General features: G+C 35.7%; 5 protein-coding genes across 9 annotated transcripts; 2 read left to right on the top strand and 3 right to left on the bottom strand.

Annotated features, from left to right (window-relative positions):
- Positions 1-167: 167 nt before the first annotated feature.
- LOC102629050 (probable serine/threonine-protein kinase PIX13) lies at positions 168-3,310 on the bottom strand. The gene is made up of 6 exons (XM_006467010.4): positions 2,684-3,310; positions 2,241-2,584; positions 1,719-1,854; positions 1,492-1,634; positions 1,111-1,234; positions 168-846 (listed from the first exon to the last, which is right to left on the bottom strand). Exons 1-6 carry the CDS (start codon positions 2,766-2,768, stop codon positions 419-421), a joined length of 1,260 nt encoding a protein of 419 aa, XP_006467073.1. The 5' UTR covers positions 2,769-3,310; the 3' UTR covers positions 168-418.
- Positions 3,311-4,143: 833 nt separating this feature from the next.
- LOC102629621 (protein RKD5) lies at positions 4,144-7,347 on the bottom strand. The gene is made up of 5 exons (XM_006467012.4): positions 7,104-7,347; positions 6,717-6,966; positions 5,482-5,729; positions 5,075-5,292; positions 4,144-4,562 (listed from the first exon to the last, which is right to left on the bottom strand). The coding sequence occupies exons 1-5, from the start codon at positions 7,168-7,170 to the stop codon at positions 4,344-4,346; spliced, it is 1,002 nt and encodes a 333-aa protein (XP_006467075.1). The 5' UTR covers positions 7,171-7,347; the 3' UTR covers positions 4,144-4,343.
- Positions 7,348-8,290: 943 nt separating this feature from the next.
- LOC102629900 (rab escort protein 1) lies at positions 8,291-12,844 on the bottom strand. 3 transcript variants are annotated; one of them, XM_006467013.4, is made up of 11 exons: positions 12,681-12,843; positions 11,517-12,361; positions 11,243-11,356; positions 11,040-11,139; positions 10,410-10,448; positions 10,058-10,301; positions 9,878-9,953; positions 9,283-9,478; positions 8,954-9,034; positions 8,719-8,816; positions 8,291-8,641 (listed from the first exon to the last, which is right to left on the bottom strand). In XM_006467013.4, exons 2-10 carry the CDS (start codon positions 12,188-12,190, stop codon positions 8,721-8,723), a joined length of 1,620 nt encoding a protein of 539 aa, XP_006467076.1. In that variant the 5' UTR covers positions 12,191-12,361; positions 12,681-12,843; the 3' UTR covers positions 8,291-8,641; positions 8,719-8,720. The 3 variants fall into 3 exon arrangements, with proteins under 3 accessions (XP_006467076.1, XP_052287171.1, XP_052287172.1); XM_052431211.1 differs by having other exon boundaries at positions 12,648-12,825; XM_052431212.1 differs by lacking the exon at positions 8,291-8,641 and having other exon boundaries at positions 8,716-8,816; positions 8,954-9,152; positions 12,681-12,844.
- Positions 12,845-14,226: 1,382 nt separating this feature from the next.
- On the top strand, positions 14,227-15,908 carry LOC102630695 (high mobility group B protein 4). 2 transcript variants are annotated; one of them, XM_006467016.3, is made up of 8 exons: positions 14,227-14,361; positions 14,450-14,504; positions 14,629-14,733; positions 14,851-14,908; positions 15,007-15,051; positions 15,154-15,234; positions 15,325-15,414; positions 15,513-15,908. In XM_006467016.3, exons 2-8 carry the CDS (start codon positions 14,458-14,460, stop codon positions 15,528-15,530), a joined length of 444 nt encoding a protein of 147 aa, XP_006467079.1. In that variant the 5' UTR covers positions 14,227-14,361; positions 14,450-14,457; the 3' UTR covers positions 15,531-15,908. The 2 variants fall into 2 exon arrangements, with proteins under 2 accessions (XP_006467079.1, XP_052300178.1); XM_052444218.1 differs by having other exon boundaries at positions 14,285-14,504.
- A 1,453-nt stretch (positions 15,909-17,361) lies between these two features.
- On the top strand, positions 17,362-19,284 carry LOC102631298 (uncharacterized). Of its 2 annotated transcripts, none has more exons than XM_006467018.4 (6): positions 17,362-17,571; positions 17,698-17,785; positions 17,947-18,037; positions 18,261-18,345; positions 18,574-18,730; positions 19,065-19,284. In XM_006467018.4, exons 1-6 carry the CDS (start codon positions 17,518-17,520, stop codon positions 19,178-19,180), a joined length of 591 nt encoding a protein of 196 aa, XP_006467081.1. In that variant the 5' UTR covers positions 17,362-17,517; the 3' UTR covers positions 19,181-19,284. The 2 variants fall into 2 exon arrangements, with proteins under 2 accessions (XP_006467081.1, XP_006467082.1); XM_006467019.4 differs by having other exon boundaries at positions 17,373-17,562.
- Positions 19,285-19,354: the final 70 nt, after the last annotated feature.

Genomic DNA, 19,354 nt, shown 5'->3' with positions numbered 1-19,354 from the left:
CTGAGCAGGCCCATTTCAAGACTTTCTTCACGTCATTATTGACCAGACATCTCGTATTCGATACAGTAGTGTACGTACGTATGTTAATATGTATGTGATTCATATTCTCAATTTTGCAGCAAATTAGCAACAATGCGCTGCCTTGTTCTTCTGCTTTTAACTCTAGATTAATTAGATTTTCTTGGCCGTGACCATTCAACTTCACTCCAGTGTCCAGTCACATTTACATCAGACAAGACAATGGGAAATCTCTAGTTTTACAACTTCATCATCTCATCATTCAGCACAAACCAGGACTAAAATTCAAAACTTGTCATGATTAATTCAACTAAAGAAAGAATAATGGTAGGTAGAACAAATTCCATTCTAAGAAATAGGAACGATACTCTTTTGTGTCAGCATAAATTCGGTTTCCGTCTCAGACGCTGCCGCCACGGTGACCTGTATGAAGTGGGGAGCGATGATGAATGGGTCGTTGTGCACGGCGATGAGGTGCAGAATGCAAACTGGTAAACATGGAGTTCTTTGGTTTTTCTATTGGCACTGCTTCTATTTGTTCCAACACTTCCAGAACTTCTCTCATGGAGGGGCGCCTTTTAGGATCTGATTCTAGGCACATTAGGGTGAGCTGTGCTGCCTGCAACGCTGCGTTAGACGAATACTGGCCCTCTATCCGTGCATCCATTATAGTTTTAAGCTTCTTTTTCTGAGACAGCATTGGCTTCAACCACTCAACCAAATTTTGCTGTCCAGTTGGGCGTTTAGTGTCAAGTGCCCTTAAACCCGTCAACAGTTCAAGCAGCACAACACCAAATCCATACACATCACTCTTCACATATAAATGACCTGTTGTACAATCATGAAGATCAAATAGTGACGTAAGCATAGCTAATTTGTTTAACCGAAAGACAGCTCAAATAGCTCTGTCAAAGGCAATTTTCAGGTCTTCTCCCTTGATCCTATACCACGCAATGTACGCATTACTAGTGTCTTGAATAGTGAAATTGTCTCAATTCTCAAACAACAGTGACTTCCCCATTCAATACTTCTAAAGATACATGCAAACATTTATAACATTTCCAAATTTAGCGGAGAGGAGATAAAAATTACCTGTTGCAACATATTCTGGAGCTGCATAACCATATGTGCCCATAACCCTGGTTGTAACATGTGACTCTCCACCAGCGGGCCCCAACTTTGCCAAGCCAAAATCTGATATTTTAGCATTGTAGTTCTATAAAAGGAAAAAACACAAGAAAAGACAAAGGCAAAGCTGTTAGAGTATTTAAGCAAAGTCAGATATTTGATCCATGCATATATCCTAGGAAGCAAAACAGAATATAGAATTGCATACCTAAGGCATTTATATATATACATATATATATACACATATATATATATATATATAATGTACGTATGTATGTATATGTATATATAATGTCGTTTAAAATAAACATAGATTAATAGGTGAGAATCGAATAAAAACCCAACCCCATCAAGCAAAATATTGGAGGCCTTGAAATCTCTGTAAATGACTTTCTTCTCTGAAGTATGCAGAAAACCCAAACCTCGAGCTGCTCCAATGGCAATTTTAAGCCGAATATCCCAAGAAAGTGGTTGAATAGAAGGATTTCCTGCACAACCAAACAATCCAAGAATCAATACAAAATATCCATGGACATGGATTCCTTTTGGTGATTAATTTGCTTTTATCTTACTTCTGAAAAGATGATTTTCCAAGCTTCCCCTCTGCATATACTCATACACGAGGAGCAGCTCTTTATCTTCCCAACAATATCCCAACAGCTTAACCAAGTTGGGATGAGAAAGTCTTCCTAGAAAGTTCACCTCTGACTGTAAAAGTAATCAAATTTAAATGAAAACAATTGGCATTAGCATTGGTCCTAATGACATTAATGAAAATATCTTGTTTACTGACAAAATCTCTTTATTCAAATTTGAAAATCTTATCAATAAAAGCCAGCACATACATATTCTTGAAAGTTTGGTGAGATTCCTTGAAGATAATTAATCTTATGAACACATCTCGTCAATTATCAGCCTTAAACTTTAATCAACGCAAAAGGAGGTTTATGATTGAAGCTAAGTAGGTAGCCAACAACACCAGTCACCAGCACTCGCCCCTTTTGTTTGTTGTCTTAATTGGCTTCAGTTCTTTTTCGGATGCCAAAAATTGGACTCTTGGATAAGAATTGAAAGAGTGAATTAAAAATAAATACCTGCCATTCTTCAAATCCTTGCATGCTTTCTGGGTTCAATTTCTTGATAGCAACCACCATTCCAAGTCCAGTCTTAGAAGGAGCTAATGTCTTGTCGTCAACCCAACCTTTGTACACTCTCCCAAAACCACCTTCACCCAACAGAGAATCAGGCTTGAAGTTCTTGGTTGCAGACTTCAAATCCAAAAAACTGAAAACTTTGAGATCTGGTGTCTCCAAAATCTGCCCATTTGGACTTGCCTCCTCAACCCCAGCTTCACTGATAGCTTGTGAGAATTGACTTTTGCCTGCACTGCTGCTAGTGGCTGATATTTCCATGGTATGCCCATACTTATTATATGCACCTAAGCAATTCGGAAATCAACAAGATAATATAAGCAAAAGATTAACATGAAATGAACGAAAGTCAACAGAATCCAAGCAAAGAAAAAGGAAAAAGGTACCTGCAGAGCTAGATGAAGCATTAGCATTGATGTTATTGCTGCTGGAATTAGACGCAACAAATAAAGATCCAAAACAGTTTCCCATATCAAACTCTTGTGCGTCTCTTTTGTAGCTATTTTAAGAACAATAGCTGCATAATTTTGTGTGCGCTAAAGGTAAGGGTCAAGATTGGAGATTTATAAAGACAGAGGAGGAAAAGTAGAGATTAAAGGAACGCAAAAGTGGGTTTTATATCTATATATGGACACACACACACAGAGCATTATTTGTCGTGGGCAATTGTTTGAATAATCTTTCTCTCTTAACTCTTTCTTTCTTTGAGGAGGTTACCATGAACCCACCTTGTTTATTTCTTCTTCCACAACTTGTCTTTGTCTTCCCGGGTCCAATTTTATACCAAAATCAAAAGACGTGATTTTTTATTTTTTTTTTTAATTTAACATCTTCATTTTTCAACTCAACTCAGGCGGCAATTATATTTTATTTTTGTGCAATTACTGTAACAGATTTAACTAAAAACCGTACTCGTCATTAGTCAACGACCCACCCTTACGTCACAGCAGTCGATGGCACCAAGTCCGCCGAATACGCTACTGTAAAATTCTGCGGAGGAGGAACTCATTAACTAATCAGCACTGGATTTATATAATATTTATATTTGCATTTGCTGGCAATTCGGAACTCAAAAACCATGATTGATTGCTGCTCATGCTGAGCATTAAATTATTATTATTATTCTTATTGTTATCCTTATACCCAACCCAAGACAAGAGGAAGAAACCAAATAAACAATTTTTAATTAAAATCTGATGCCATTGACTTTTCGGAAATGGGGTCTACACTCCGCTACTGCGTATATTCATCCATCCACAAAAGTCGCAAAAGCGTGATAAGCAAGGGAGGATGGGGTGCAGTTGAAATTGCCATGCAATTTCAACCCAAGTGCAAACCAATGCTAACGTCCTGAATTTAACTCGTGATCAATTACCAATTTGCGATGGTGGCATTAATGTAATAAACCGTCTAAGCAACATTGAAATGAACCACATGCCTAGCTCAGCGCTCTGAGCCAGACCTTAAAAGTTGACCCTTTTTTTTATATTTTGGTGCACATATTCGTCAAACATGTTTGACAAACAGATGAATCAGTACACTAAAATAAACAGCACTAATGAAGGAAACTATTCCGTTTCCTCTGTTTGACTCAAGCGAAAGAGCAAAAACATCCTGAAATAGAGTAAAGACCGCATGTGGTATTTATATAAGAAAACCAAAGGCATCTTTCCTTTCATACACTCAAGTTAATTAGAACTTAGAAGGGAAACACTTCAAAATGTATCAACTCACATATATAAGACACGACAATGTATGTCTGTCTGCCAGGTTAACCCAGCAGAGGCGGAGGGCATGCCTGATTGATTTAACTCGCAATGATGACTGAAATGGAAAAACGTATATAAGGAGTTCACAACATAATTGCCACTTGATATGATGGGAACTCGACAACAGTTTTACAAATCTAGCCATCATTAGTCATTAACATCAGAAGCAGAACTTAAAATATGGGAAAGTTTGATCAACCAAAAAAAATAAATAAATAAATAAAATATAAAGTCCTAAGAGGCGAGTTCTTGTTCCGGTTATCCATATCATTTAGGTTTAGAGCTGTTGACTTGAGGGAGACTGACTAGTTTGTATTTTAAGAGCTTTAGCTTTGTGCCTTCTCTTGAAAATATCCTGCCTGAATTTCTTTGTTTCACGCTGTATCTCCACAAACGGTCTCCTCCCAATGGTTTCCTTTTCTTCCTCCAACATTTGCCGCCTCTTTGCAACTGCTGTGCCCACAGCTTCACCCCCTGGCTGTTGATGGTCCACCTCCTGCATACATTCCGTAATAAACAAACATGCTCACAATTTGCCTCCTATTTGACATTCTCTTAAAACAAGCATGCCAATATGTAGTGAAAGATGTTTGCACACTACATTAATCAAAGAGCATAAGCATTACATAGCATTCAATAGTGTAAAGGTCACTGATGGACAGCAATTAATTCCACCGCAAATTGCAGGTAACTGATTCACTTTAAGGAGTTGGGGGTGATCATCACCATCAAAATTTCACGTTGATGTTTGGTGCTGAGACATTGATATGTTGGCTGTAAACTGACCATGTAAGTCTATGAGTAATATGGAAAATTAGTGTGTCGTGTAGCACGTTTACAAGGTAAATTGGATCTGATTCCTGGATAAGAAATGAAACCTAGAATTCTGCTAAGTCGAAGGGTCTATCATAAAATAATAATTTGTGAGGATAATTTTGTCATGAAATAGTAATTGGTGATGAGAATTCTGTAAATTTAACATAGTAAAATTGAAAGAAGAGAAAGGACCTGGAGCTCATGAATAAGACCGTCGAGGGATTTGATCTTCCTATGTGGCCAACGAGGAATACCAAATTCTCTGCACTTTTTCTTCAGAACAGTGAGGCCAACATTCAATCTTGTCGAAGCTTCTAGAATTGGAAGATCAAAGTATTTCACAAGATCTTCCAAATCAATTTTAGCTACATCTTCAGATGTGGCCCTTTTTTTCTTCTTGTCCATAGTACCTGCAACCTTTTCCCCTTTGTGTAAGATATATATCACATTTATTTACAATCGAAATCCACCCGGCCAAATAGTAAAGTACACACTTGGCAGCATTTTGAAAATGACTTGTTTATTCCTTTTAAGAACAAGTAATTAAATATTAATACAATTACACTCAGCAGAACAACGAAAAAACTAAGTACACAAACCAGGTCCACATTGTTCAATTTGTTGGCTTCCAGAATATTCACATGTAGAGACTGAATATGGAACACAATTAAGATCTTGATGAAACACTTGTGGAGTCCTTCTAGACCGATAACAATGACTTCTGCTCATTTCACACATCTCCTTCAATGTTGACTGCAATAGCTCTTGGTTTTCTGTTCCGCAGCTCAATTGAAAAATCATTTGGAGATCATTGGCCAGTTTTGGAATTGACTTGAGCTTTGGGTTTCTGTCCTTGCGGAAATTTTAAAGAAAAAAAGACCCTTAATTAAAAGGAGGAACAGGAATAAGATCCTAAAAATGTCCTCATTTAGGGAAAGGTTTAAGTGATTCATTAAAATCTGCCTAAAAAGGAACAATGAACTCAATTAAAATCCTTAGAAACATGAAAATCATTCAATTTTCCATGGGACAGTTTGAACAAATCTAGTAAGAATGTGATAACTATAGATCAGAGCTTTGAAGCCAAAGCATCACAATGATAAAGCAACAGACTCAAGCTTTGTCTCCCAGCATAAAAAGCACAGTAATGGCTTACTGGGAGTACAACAATGTCTTCTAAGCAGTTTCTCTCTGTAATTTGCACAAGAAGAAAAATATTATATCTAAGAAAGAGATTTCTCACAAGTGTAGTGGTTATTATCATATCATTTCTAAGCATATCTGTTCTCTTGGTATTTTTTGTGATCATAAGTTATTTCACATGAAGGCACCTCTGATACAACACGAGAAAGGCTCAATTTTATAATAATGTCTCTAAACGTGTCCAAAGAGATACTTTAGCATATTTATTAAGGCTTCCAGTGGGGGCCCATTTGATTACTGCTTTTCTTGCTTCTCTAAATCCAAACGGAGGCATCTAAGACTCAACAACTGATGTCAAAATTTTTACAGAGAACAAAGGAATAATACTGCAGCATAAAACACATAATCAGATCATTTTGTTAATGCTGCTTCCAAGGGTTTTAATCAACATGCATTATTCAAAGCACATCCATTAATGACAAAATAACCAAATAAAACAAACTTCAATTCTAAACAAAAAGAAAGAAATAAAGCCTTTGCATTTCATTCTCTACATATTACTCCATATCCTTAGATAAAATTGGCGATGAGGTTTATTAAATTGAACAATAAATTTGAAACAGCTGCCGGTAACGCATCATAAAACAAAAGAATCTGAAAAAAAAAAATACAAAAGTGAAAACAAATATACCGCGAGATTAAGAGTTTAGGAGGGATGTCGACGAAGGCAAGAGAAGATTGAGCACCGAATGCAAAAATGCAGAGCCATAAACCAATTGCTCGGCCTTGAAACAGCTCAGAAACTTGAAATCCCCTCAATTTAAGAATTGGGGTGGCTTGCATTTCCACATATGACCCTCTTTCTTTGAACAAAAACTCTCTCTCAACTTGCTTCTCCTTCCCATCATTCAATCCATAGACATGCAAGCTTCTCACCAACTCTGCCAAATCACATGCAACCAAAACAGGTACTCAAAAAATCATAACTTTAAACACAGGATCAATCCTTAAAGCAACTTTTTAACTACAATATCTCATTTGGGTTCAAAGACTTTTTTTTTTCAAAGATGTCAAGTACCTCTATTCATGGTGTTTTCAAAGACAAAGAGAGCTTTAATGAAATGTTGCTGCTGAGTTGGATCCATAACGAAGACGAGAACATTATGATTTTAAAATAAGAACCAGAGCAATGAAAAACACTGGGCTCAAAGAGATGATAGAACAAGTTTGCATGATTTTCATCAACCTCGTTTCACTTCTCACAGCCTAGCATGTCTTTTCTTTAGTGTTTTTTTTTTTTTTTGGAATTTTACTTTTCTTCTTTGTATTTTGCCAATTTTGTATTCTGTCCTGTCACGAAGTCTTGATTTTTCACGAAAGTCTTCTTGTACGGAAATTACAAACGAAGGCTTGATTTTTGTATAAAAATTTATTTATAGGTATCCTTAATTGTATTAACATTTATCCTTCTCCAATCATAAATTTTACACAACTACATCATTATGATGCCTTTGTTTAATAGACTCAAGGATAGATATATTTTTAAATGTTAATATGAATAAATCACAAGATTTCAATATTTGACTCACAACTAATATGAGATCAAATGTTGGGATAACATCAAAATCAAATAATCCCTTAAGCAATTACAAAATTTTTAGAAAGCAATTATTTATTTATTTAATTAATTACCCTTCGAAGTTAGAAAGAATCCGAGGTTATTTTGTCATTTACCATCTCAATACGTACATGCACATTTGCAAATTTGGACTCTTTTTCAGGCGTTTCGAAATCCCTTGGACGTCGTCAAAACTCAATTAAATTGCCTGATATGCCACGGAAATTTTCACTTATTAAATGACCCCTAATTAGTTGACTAAATACATTTGGAATTTGCCGTCATTGAATTCATTCAGAGGGGTGTTTTGTGTCAAAATTGACGACAACCTGTTCCCGAAAGCCATATCAACTGCAATGGGCGCATGCATGTTTGAGATGTGTCAACGGCTAGGCAAGTTGAAGGAAGCTTAATTGACCTTCGCTGCAACAAGAATTAACAAAAGTGCCATTGAGGCAGGTTTTTGACCGGTAACGACGTCGTACAGCGTACAGTGAATAGGCGTTTGCATCTGTCCGATTTTGAAAATTTTTGAAGAAGTTTGCTCCACACCCTGTCTGCAAATTGAGAGTTGTGACCAAAAGAAAAGGTGCTTTTTGTTTTTCCGATATCAACGGTTTGGTTAGTGAAACGAACACACACGCATGTATAATCATGACTTGGGTTTTAAAAATTTTACTGTATTTCTATCAAAATGAAAATTAAAAAAAGAAAATTATTGTATCACAAGCAGAAGCAGATTCAATATACAAACACAATAAACCTCACGTATTATGGGTTGCTTTTTGCATGGTAACAAAATTCCTGTGAACGGCATTTGGTCGTACGGTTATGTTGAGGAAGAAAATCATACTTTGCCAAGTTCTGGAGTTCACAACTTCAATCTTTAAACGCTACCAAAATCATGAAAACAAATTCTTACCACGTTCCCACAACAGTTTTTGACGGCCATGGCATTTCATCCGCCACAGTATTTCTCCAACTTCTGTGCCAGTTCACTGTTAGACGGATAAATTGAATCAGATTCAATATTCCTGGTAATGATAAAAGAAACCAATATGATCCAGCAAAATACCTTCAGGACTCTAGAGTAAGGCCAGCATCATCTTCGGAATTCTCAGGGGAAGTGGTCTCCGGAAATAATTCTTCATTGGGATACAACTTCCGATATAGCTGTTGATTGCCATAACCAAATTTTCATCAGCATCTCAAAATGACGACAAATGCTTAGTCCAAACAAATGAACTTCACAAAACTGCAGTTTAGTAAAACAAAACTTCAAGCGTTATGACAAGCTGAAGATGATGTACCTTTTCAGTTGCATCTAAAAGATCATTGTAGTTCAGATTTCCATCTGGTGTGGGAGTGGAGATAATAGATCCAAACTGACCCTAAATAAACACATGACTCTATCAAACAGGCATTACAAGTCAAAATAATGAGAACATAATGCTTTTTGCGAATTACATCCTGGAAACACGGCAGCTTTGTAACCATGATGCAGTATCCCTTTATAAAAGAAAGGGGAAAAAAGAAGGGCAAGAAAAAACATAAAAATCAGTGCACGCCCACAATACAGGTACATTTTAAAACTATGAAAGAGAACTTTCGGCAAGGAAAAGACAGATGCAAAACATACCAAACTTAGATCCTGAATATACAATGCGCTCCAAAGTAAAGTGGGTTTTGCTTCTTCCATATCCTCACTTTGAGCGGTGGAGCTATTTCCAGCTGTTCCAGTAACAAGAAGTTTCTGAAGAGCACTTAAGGCTGCGTGTAGTAACTTTTTCCCTTGATTGACTTCATCACATAAAGCTGAAAAATACAACACAAACCTGAGCAAGGAAAAAGAAAAGCTATGTGAACTCAAGTATCACAAAATTTCATTTAAAAAGTAGGGGGCAGTTAAATTTTTGTATCAGACACAACTAATTTTCAAATGAGCACAGAACCGAAAACAGGGAATTCATATACAGTAGGTTTCACTTAATTTTTCTCGAACTCACATCTATTAGCACACAAAAGATAATATAAGGGTAAAGATAGTTTTAGCCACGTATATGTATCATGATATTAAAAGTAGGCATTACATATTTGAGAGTCAAAGGGATAATTTTTGTTTTGTCCTAAGCAGATAGTGTCTAATGGGATGCACAGTTTCCAGAACATTTGATCATATAAAACGATAAAAAGAAAAATACTAGTCGGCTTCAAAACAAACACAAAAATCTTACATTCCTAGAGGACACACAGCTAAATTGCCACCAAGCTGGAGAACTCGGATTGATGTAACCTGCTCGGGAAACAAAGCTGGAGGGGTAACAAAAAAGAAGAAAAAGTTAAGCAAACAGCTTTTCTATTTCACTTGAAATCCTCAGCATAGCAAAGGCAAAAGTACCAAGAGTCAATCTTACATCTGGGAGGAAATATCACCAAAAAATTTGATAGATCTGGTTTCAAGGAACTCCTTGTAATGCATATCCCCCTAGCCACCTTGCCTTTATTATCACTGAGACTAAAAGCTTGAAAACTTTCTTGCAGTTGCTGATGAGATGAGGCTAATGACCCCGGAACAGTAAAAGATGGATCTAGGACCAACTTGTGGCTAAATATATCCTGACCTGAAGCCAATCTAACACCTTTATAGGACCCACTATTCTGCATTCAAATAAAACCATATAATTTATTCCTTCGACACAAGTAGCCTATTGAGTTAAATAAAAGAAAATTCCCAGTTATAACCAAATTTATAAGCAAACTTCGGACCTGATCCGTAAGCAGAGAAATCACCGGCATCCGCAGAACCTAACCATAGAATTTCAAATGAAGATGAGCAAATTAACTCAGCAGAGGTACAACAGAATAATTACACCTTCAACTCGTATTTATGTAGCCCATTCAACAACCAAAATTTCGACATTTTCCTAGAATGGTATTAAATATCAAGCAATGTTTTTCAAAAAGAGCAGACCCATTCCATTAACTCAAGTAGAATCAGAATAGAAACACTAATGCAAACTTAAATCAGGTGTCTGAAATAAAACTACTGCACTTTCAACCCAAGCAACTTAAAGTGCTATTACCGACTGTAGCTTTTGTTTTCTGGACACCCTTAAACTTGATAGAAACATATTGGCATAGGGAAAGGGTGCAGTAAAAGCACAAAGGCAGCAAGCAGTTACTTCATGATCCACACCCTTCTCCCAAGTTTGTCTCATATAGTTCTCCCATTCCCATTGCCACAAATAACAAACAACTACTGTTTATCATGTTGTTCAATACTACATGGATGATATCTGACAGCAAAGAAACAAAAGGATAATGGCGACAGTTCTAATTCAAATACAACAAAATTTTTCAAGGAAGATAAAGCAGAAGGCATCCTTTGAACCTTACATAAAGACAGCCTTTGACGGCAGCACGACGGCAAAAGGCTTGTGGTAGTTCCCCTTGCCCATAAATGGGATATATCAAAGCCCCAAGTGCATTTTGAAACCTGAATAAAACAACGCCAGTCATCAGATGAGTTCGTACAGAGCCAAAACTTTCAATAATACCAAAATAAAAAAAAAATAAAAAGGCAAAACATTAACACTAACCTGCCAATGGATGAGTTGTAGAGAGCTAATCGATTGATGCCATCTCTTGTCTTAAGCACATATTCACTGACTTCTTGATCATAATCTGCCATCGCTATTGCATATAGAACAATACTACAAAACCAAAAGAATGCATTAGCAATCAACAACAGAAAGAGTAAAGCAAATCTTTTGATTCAACCGGCAAGGCATCTCCAACCGGAAGAACAACCAGGCAATCAAGTGCCATAAATAGATAATGGAGAAAAAAGTCACAGGCGGGAAAGGACTGTACGATTTAATCTTGTGAGGCAACTTCATTTTAGTCAAAAATTCAGCAAAAGGACTGTCCAAATCTTCCTCGGAGATTCTCACATTATTTTCCTCGCTTTCATCTAGGCTCAAGTGTCCCTGAACAAGCTTAAAGAATCTCATCAACTGATTCTTCTCCATCAAACCCAAACTCTTATCCTTAAAAATCGCAGCACGTGAATCCGGCACACTACACAGTTTAGCATCAGCATCCAGCATAAAAGTTGCATCAATACTTTTGAACTCAAGATAGTGACTTGCCCCAGACTTTAACATCAAGTCTACAGCATGATCGGCACAAAATAAAACTCTCGGTCCGGATACATCTAAATTAAAGTTTCTAGGGTGTTGGCTGAGAAGTCGAGGAGCATAATTGGATATCTCAACATCAGAGTAAAGAGGATCAGGGCAGACAGAGGAAGGTGTAGAATGGGAGTTAAGGAAGTGAGTCAGGTCAGCAATGGAGAGAGATGAGAAGTGGGACCCGTAAAATGGGTTCGGGTCGAGGTGGAGGACGGATTTGCCAGAGGCGGATGCTGCGGCCGAAATTACAGATTCTGGCAGGCCAGTTCCAATGACAATGAGGTCGAATGCGGTTGGCTCGATTGGAGGGTATGGTGGCACTGGGAGCTCACTCTCACTCTCGTTCCCAGTCATGACCGAACGCCAATTGACAGGCAAATAAATACTACTATGATTATTGATGTGTGAGAGAGAGAAAGTGATTCAATACGATACTGATTGCTGAGTAGAATACGACGACCAGCTTCAGCTTCAAATGAGTTAGTTGATCTGAGCAGATGAGACAACTCCTTCAAATGATAAAACCTACAGTCACAGAAATCAAAAAATAAAATAGAAAATATGTTATTATTGTTCAAAATAAGCATGATTAAAGGCTTTGGGATTTAGTTCTCGATTATACGAATGAATGAACAAGCTGGAAAAATTGCACTTCAATTTTGAATATCATCTAACAGAAACAGTTGATTAGATCAAAGCATAACAAACTGATACCATGCGCTATGCATTTGGATACTAGTTTGATTTAGTTTAGTTTAATCCAAGAGCAATTATTTGAAGTTCCAAAAAATAAATATAAAGAAATTAAAACCTTAAAAAAAAAAAAAAAAAAAAAAAGAGTTACGAGCCAGCGAAATTCCTCTGTGGATTTCAATCAAAAGCAGTTTCTCTTTTGACGGTATTTTCAGTTTCTCTTCTGATTTTTGTTGGGGACGAGACCAAGGAAGGAAAAGGAAGTGTTTTGAGCAGACATAAAAAATATCATGTCATGCCAAGGAATCAGCTGAAAGGAAATTCACATAACTAGCCCAAATTTTTTTTTGATTTTTCGAAATTGGCCCTCCGACTTTTTCTCTCTTATAATTAGCTTATAAACTAATTTTCAAATAAAAATACTCCCACTACTCTCAGAAAATTATCAAATCAATAATAACACTTTTAATAAATTATCAAATCTCACAACTTTAATAAATCATTAAATTCATCAAATAAATGTACTTCTACATTATTGAAGACAAATCATCATTTACCCAAAAAAAAAAAACCATCAATTAATTAAAATTATAATAATAATAATTAAATTTTAAAAAAAAAACACGTCACACCAAAAACACTATTGCGGTGGACACACACCCTGCCATGGACAGCCCATCGCAAACCAAATTTGCCAAAGACGACCTAAACCAATTAAAACATAGCAAGATCCCCCAAGCCATGGCTCGTTAGTCGTTAAAAATTTGCACGTTTCCCAAGCGCCGATACCATTTTTCAACCTATGGGGCGGTCCGAAGGAGCATAAAACCGAGACATTGTAAAAATTATGACAAAGTAATTTTTTTCTTTTATTAATGCTAATACTAAAACTTTATCATCATGTAATTTTTAATAATTATTTTGATTAAATTATTTATAGTATCTTTGTGTATATATTAATTAAATAATTATTTTTTAACTATAAGTATGATTTAAATGTTTAGTAAAAATTATTTTTGAAAATAATACTATCAAACATAAATTTATTATTTTTACCATCTTAAGTTGTTGCTGAACTCATATTATTGTTTTTAGCCTTAAAATATAAAATATAAAAAATGATACTAAACATATACTTAAATTTAAAATAATGCATCATTAAAATACTATTTTCATTCTCAGTTTTATTTTTTAAAAATACAAATTCAGAAACAATATCAAACAGCCCCTTATATACTGAGGAATGAATCCAAAATTGTCATTAAATCTAGGATGAATGGAAGCTTATTCTCCAAAATATCCAAAACGAAGATGTATATTTACACATTAGCCCTCTTGGCAACAGTTCCAATTACACGCCTGATCAACGTCACGGAGCTTTCTACTTTTGCGTATTGATAAGATTCAACTACCCATCCGAAATGACACATCGTACAGGGTGGTTTCCGTCATTTACTCTAAGACCGCACGTGTAATCTCTATATAAAATATCTACAAATGATGCCCTCGTGTCACGATCTCCCGCAAGATACGAAGGTCGAAGAGACGAGGATGGTACACGTGAGTCTTTGGAGAAACACAAGACATTAGGAAGACCTCAATTGGCCCAATAGCATCACATCACTCGGACTGGTGACTTGGCAAAAGATTTTCGAAATCCCGCCTAAACCCGGACTTCAATTTTTTTCGTAATTTCAATTTATAAAATTTTTTATTTCCTCCAAAATCAACCTTTCGTTATTTCGCTCTGCCTCATAAAGTCAAAAACAAAGGTCCACACACTCACAAACAAAGCATATCCTTTTGTCTTCCAAAAACCCTAACCTCACCAGGTAACTCGCTGAGTCTCTCCGGCGCTGACTCATCCGAGTCACCCCGATTTTCACCGATTCTCACCGGTTTGCGTCATTTTTAGTGCAGGATTCATCATGAAAGGAGGCAGATCGAAAGCTGACGCGGTAGGAACTGATAGCAAGTGAGTTTCCTTATTTTTGATAATATTGTATCATTAGATCTATTCGTTTTTGTTTTTTTTACCGTCGCTTGTATATTTATTTTATTCAAGCTTGTTTGTGAATTTTTTTTTCTGGTGTTTAAAGGCTGAAGAGCAAAGGGGCGAGAGCCGGCAAGCGAACAGCGAAGCCCAAGGCTGCGAAAGATCCAAACAAGCCGAAGAGGCCTCCTAGTGCTTTCTTCGTTTTCATGTATGAGTTTTTATTTTCCTTTTTTTTTCAAAATTACAAAACAAAAATAACCTTTTATGTTTTTTTCCGTGCTGATTAGAGAGTTCTAAATCTCAATTTATTTTTGACGAAATTAAGGGAGGAGTTCAGGAAGCAGTTCAAAGAAGCTCATCCTAACAATAAATCTGTTGCTACTGTAAGTGATTTCATAATTTTAATGCGAATTTTAAGTGATATATATTTATACTATTTCTCTCCTAACCAATTTTTAATGTAAGCTTTCTTATGAATCAGGTTGGCAAAGCTGCTGGAGAAAAATGGAAGTCAATGTCAGATGATGTAAGTATTATATTTAATATATTAGTTTTTCCCCCTTAATTTAAAAAATTATATATATGCATCGACTTGTTTGTTCATATTACTTTGGATATACGATTTTAGGAGAAAGCGCCATTTGTTGAAAAGGCTGAGAAAAGAAAGTCTGATTACAACAAGAACATGCAGGATTACAACAAGCAGTTGGTAATATTTTTTGGAATTATTGTTGTTTATAATGATAATTCTGATGACAGAATGATTATTTATTAATGATGTTGATCTGTTTTACAATAGGCTGATGGAGTAAATGCTGCTGAGGAAAATGAATCTGACAAGTCCAAGTCTGAAGTGAATGATGAGGATGATGAAGAAGGCAGTGGAGAGGTTTTCCTTCAACTATTAACTTATTGATTTTTGTGTAATTAAAAAAATGTTATCCTTCGTTGATCTGATTCTGACTGAGTTTCCTGTTTGTTTTACAGGAGGAAGATGATGATTAGAGAATGGCAGCGAAGGATTCAAAAAGTTGAAGTTTTAGCAATCTAGTAGAATTGCTTATAACATGATAACCCTTAGCCTTTTAGATTAGATTAGGAAAGAAATCAAGTGTTGTTCAGGATTTACTGAAGCACCATATCGATGGATACGTACCTAAATGTTCTCTTAAGTCTTTAATCATCTAGTTTCAACATTTATATGTATTATTTATTTGTCTATCTTGTTGCTTTATTCAGTTATTTTTCATGTTGGTGCACATTGGCCACTGCTTGTTGGTTGCTTTTGAATGTCAATTGCGATTATAGCAATTTGTGTTCAGGCAGGCAGTTGCCTACTGAAAATATTTGAGATTTGGATCTATCTATTGGTTTGTTTGCTTATATTATTAGTCTCACTTTTTGTCCTTTTTCTATGAGAAGATTTTGTGGTGTGGCAGTATTGGTTGGTGTATAGAAATGTAATTTTGTTTGATACAAAATTGTTGATTTTGTAGTATTATTTGTTCTCAATTTTTTTTTGTCTAGTTTATTGTTTTAGTTTTTGATATTTGGGAGATTAGTTTTGTATTTTATTTGAGGCTTTGCAGTGGATCTGGAATTTGCTGTTTATTAGTTTCTTTTGTTGATTTTAGTACTTTGTTGCATGACAATTTTATTTGCCAATAGTGCTATATTATCTGCTGCATGTTGTCCTTGTAGAATTGTCTTTTAAGCACTTTCCTATATTCTTGGAAATGTCAAAAAATTCCTTTTGATGTTACTTTTTTGGAAGGGGGGGGGGGTGTTCTTGGATGTTAACAGTTGATTCCATAACAAAAGAGAGGTATATGTCGCCGCACTAAGATATTCTTGCCTTTGTGCAATGGAAGAGGCTGCTGTGCTTGTTTGTCGGCTTATCTATATTGTGTGAGTATGAGGTTTGGTCAAAGTCTATTGAGTTTGGGAATGTGTTTGTCAGTGGAATGCACGTTTGCATGTGGTTAGTGATTGAAATCAAATGGAATTTGATTGATTGGTATATCTTTATTTATGAATCAATTTGACTTTGAGGAGTTTTATTGTTTTTAATATATAGTGTTTGGACTAAATTTGTGTTAATTGATAAAAAGGGAAAATCTTCTTATTCTACCTTGAAAGAAAATGACAATGGGAATTTTTTGGGTGGAAACGGTGTTGTGAGTGACAGAGGACAGCTCCATATAATGACTGGGAGCCAGGAAGTCTTTGGGAAGCATCTTTTGGGGCAGAAATGTTTTAGCATATGGGGTTGGGGTGTATGACTTTCTTTTTAGTTTTTTGTTTTTTGTTTTTATTGTGAATTCCATCGAAACCTCACTTAAACTTTCGCTCTTTTTCATTCAAAATCAAGATGCCAATAATCTCCTTTGAAGATGATGGAACTGTGCCGGAAGTTGAAAGAAGGAAAAAGTTAGAGCTTGAACTGAACTGAACTCGATACTGATTATGATATTTCTTAATAAGCCAGTTTGATTAGGGACTCTCTAAAATTGCTCATTGATTATTTGATTAGACATCTAGATTCAATGAGTTGGAGAAGCTCTTGTTCGCGTCGTATGATTGCTAAGGGTAGCTACTAGCTTGTTTGAATTTACGATAGGAATTTCAAGAAAAGAAAAAAAGAAAACCCACTTGGTATGAAAATATCAAATCCTATTTGTATTGAAAGTAAAAGAAAATTGGTCGTTAATTTTATGAACTCAGTGACCAAGTGCAAGCACGCATGGTTTGTTTTCAATTAAGATTGACAAATCATAATTTCAACAGAAAAATTAATTAGAGTGAAGTGACGACTGTAGGGTGGAGACTATCATTATTATTATAATATACAGATAATTTTTTTGAACTTTTGTTAATACTTAAAATATTCGATTCAGATAAGCCGACCCGGTAGACACTCGTGTGTTCAAAGAACAAACTTAGAAGTGCTTTTGGGGGTAGCAGTAAGCAGGAAACAGACAAGAGGAAGAAAATGGCAGCAGGAGCCGGAAAGTGCTTTCTGGTTACAGGTCCTCCGGTAAGTGACGTATGCCCATCGTCTCATCAGTCGGTTTCCTTCCTTTGAACCTCAAGTTGCGGTTTATGAATATATATATATATATATTTTTTTTTATGGGTTTTCATCAGTTAAAATTAAAAATAATGCATGCAGGGAGTGGGCAAAACAACTCTAATAATGAGAGTGTTGGAAAGCCTCAAAGCATCAAATCCCAGTTTAAAGGTTCAGGGTTTTTACACTGGTAAGTCTCAAGTTAAGTGATCCTAATTAGCTCCTTCTCTTACTCTTCTTCCTCTCTCTTCCACAATTTTACTTGTGTTCCTGTCGCCTGCAAATAAATTTTTTTTTGGGTCAAAATTTATGATAATTTGATCAATAGTTAATTAATTAATTAATTAATAGGAGAGATTAGACAAGGTGGCCAAAGGGTTGGATTCGAAGTGGTCACTTTAGATGATCGTAGAGCCCCTCTTGCCTCCATCAATGCTTCGAGGTAAAATTTATTTTATATTACTTTACCATATGATCTTTAAGTTGCTGAATTTGATTGTCAAATGCATTATGTTTTTGTTTATGTCTAGGTTGTTTGTAGCAATTTGTTCTCTTTACCTTTTTCGAATTAAGACTTTATTCTGCAAATTCTTCATCTTGTGCTTTTTTATTATTCGATTTTTCATCTCCAGCTAAAGAATGTATTGTTGTTTTTTCAATGGCAGCCCGGAATCTTATAGATGGCCAACTGTAGGGAGATATAAAGTAGATGTAGCATCATTCGAAGCAATAGCATTGCCTGAGTTGCAGGTTGCTTTTTTCTTTTCTCACTTAGATGTGTAATCAATAATCTATATATATATATATTTGAGGTCTTTTATGTTGAATTATATAATGTGAGATTAGAAACAAAGGGATTCAATTGAGTATGCAGTCTCTAAAATTCCCAAAATCTTCTGTACACTGATATTTTTTTATGACCATTCTTAATCAGTTGCATCCTATCTGACCAAGGTCTAAAGGCATTCCTTTTGTCAGGTCGGAGCAGATACTGATCTCTTCGTTATCGACGAAGTTGGTAAAATGGAGTTGTTTAGTTCATCTTTCTTCCCTGCTGTGCTTAGAATTCTGGAATCAAATATACCAGTTTTGGCTTCCATCCCCGCTCCAAAATCTGGCCGAGACATACCTGCAGGTGCATCTGTTTAACACAAATATATTTGTTCATCAAAACTTTCCTTTGAACTTCCATGATACTTTTGGTTCTAACCGTGCCTGTCTAAGTAGAGAACCAAACTGCTTAATGCGGTGTAAACCATTGTTTTCAAAGAAGTAAAGAAAATGTTTGTTGAAACTGCTTTTAAGTGACATTGCATTGTTGTTAGAGAGCTTGGAAAGGATAATTAATTAGAATTCTTGAGGCTGTATATTGGGCAGGATTCATTGTTTTTTTTTCTTCATTAGCATCGTTTTCCCTTTTTAATTTTGTAGACTGTTATATATCATTTGAGTTTCTTTAACCTTTGCAGTTGCAAGGTTGAGAAATCATCCAGGGGCAACCATTTTCACATTGAGCCCAGGTAATAGGGATTCTCTCAAAGACAATATCTATTACCAGTTGACAGATGCAGTATCCAAGCATTAGATGTTGCAGCTTATCTGATTACCAAAAATCTCAGTCTGAGAGGTAGAAAAGATTTGCTTGCTTTTGCTACAAGTTCTGAAGTAAAGTACTACTTGGTGCATTAATCCATACCATCAAAATGCATTTTGTTCTTGAAAATCTCTCATGACATATTTGGTCGTTTTGAATTGTGAG

This window comes from Citrus sinensis, chromosome 7, assembly GCF_022201045.2.
Source record: "Citrus sinensis cultivar Valencia sweet orange chromosome 7, DVS_A1.0, whole genome shotgun sequence".
Lineage (NCBI taxonomy): Eukaryota > Viridiplantae > Streptophyta > Magnoliopsida > Sapindales > Rutaceae > Citrus > Citrus sinensis.
The sequence above is the reverse complement of the archived record's forward strand: the minus strand, read 5'-3'. Positions and strand labels throughout refer to the sequence as shown.

Bases quoted from the DNA above. Each gene is read 5' to 3' on its own strand.
- LOC102629050 (XM_006467010.4), bottom strand. From the start codon at position 2,768: ATGGGAAACTGTTTTGGATCTTTATTTGTTGCGTCTAATTCCAGCAGC. The intron at 1,855-2,240 runs GTATTTATTTTT...TTACTTTTACAG, and splicing joins AAGGATTTGAAGAATGGCAG to TCAGAGGTGAACTTTCTAGG. The intron at 847-1,110 runs GTAATTTTTATC...ATTGTACAACAG, and splicing joins TCCAGAATATGTTGCAACAG to GTCATTTATATGTGAAGAGT.
- LOC102629621 (XM_006467012.4), bottom strand. From the start codon at position 7,170: ATGGATCCAACTCAGCAGCAACATTTCATTAAAGCTCTCTTTGTCTTT. The intron at 6,967-7,103 runs GTACTTGACATC...GTGATTTGGCAG, and splicing joins TGAAAACACCATGAATAGAG to AGTTGGTGAGAAGCTTGCAT. The intron at 5,293-5,481 runs GTTTGTGTACTT...AAAAGGTTGCAG, and splicing joins AATTGAACAATGTGGACCTG to GTACTATGGACAAGAAGAAA.
- LOC102629900 (XM_052431212.1), bottom strand. From the start codon at position 12,190: ATGACTGGGAACGAGAGTGAGAGTGAGCTCCCAGTGCCACCATACCCT. The intron at 9,479-9,877 runs GTAAGATTTTTG...TTCCTTGCTCAG, and splicing joins GCTGTGTGTCCTCTAGGAAT to GTTTGTGTTGTATTTTTCAG. The intron at 9,153-9,282 runs GTATGTTTTGCA...TCTTTTATAAAG, and splicing joins ATATTCAGGATCTAAGTTTG to GGATACTGCATCATGGTTAC.
- LOC102630695 (XM_006467016.3), top strand. From the start codon at position 14,458: ATGAAAGGAGGCAGATCGAAAGCTGACGCGGTAGGAACTGATAGCAA. The intron at 14,505-14,628 runs GTGAGTTTCCTT...TGGTGTTTAAAG, and splicing joins GCGGTAGGAACTGATAGCAA to GCTGAAGAGCAAAGGGGCGA. The intron at 14,909-15,006 runs GTAAGTGATTTC...CTTATGAATCAG, and splicing joins ACAATAAATCTGTTGCTACT to GTTGGCAAAGCTGCTGGAGA.
- LOC102631298 (XM_006467018.4), top strand. From the start codon at position 17,518: ATGGCAGCAGGAGCCGGAAAGTGCTTTCTGGTTACAGGTCCTCCGGTA. The intron at 18,038-18,260 runs GTAAAATTTATT...TTTCAATGGCAG, and splicing joins GCCTCCATCAATGCTTCGAG to CCCGGAATCTTATAGATGGC. The intron at 18,731-19,064 runs GTGCATCTGTTT...TAACCTTTGCAG, and splicing joins TGGCCGAGACATACCTGCAG to TTGCAAGGTTGAGAAATCAT.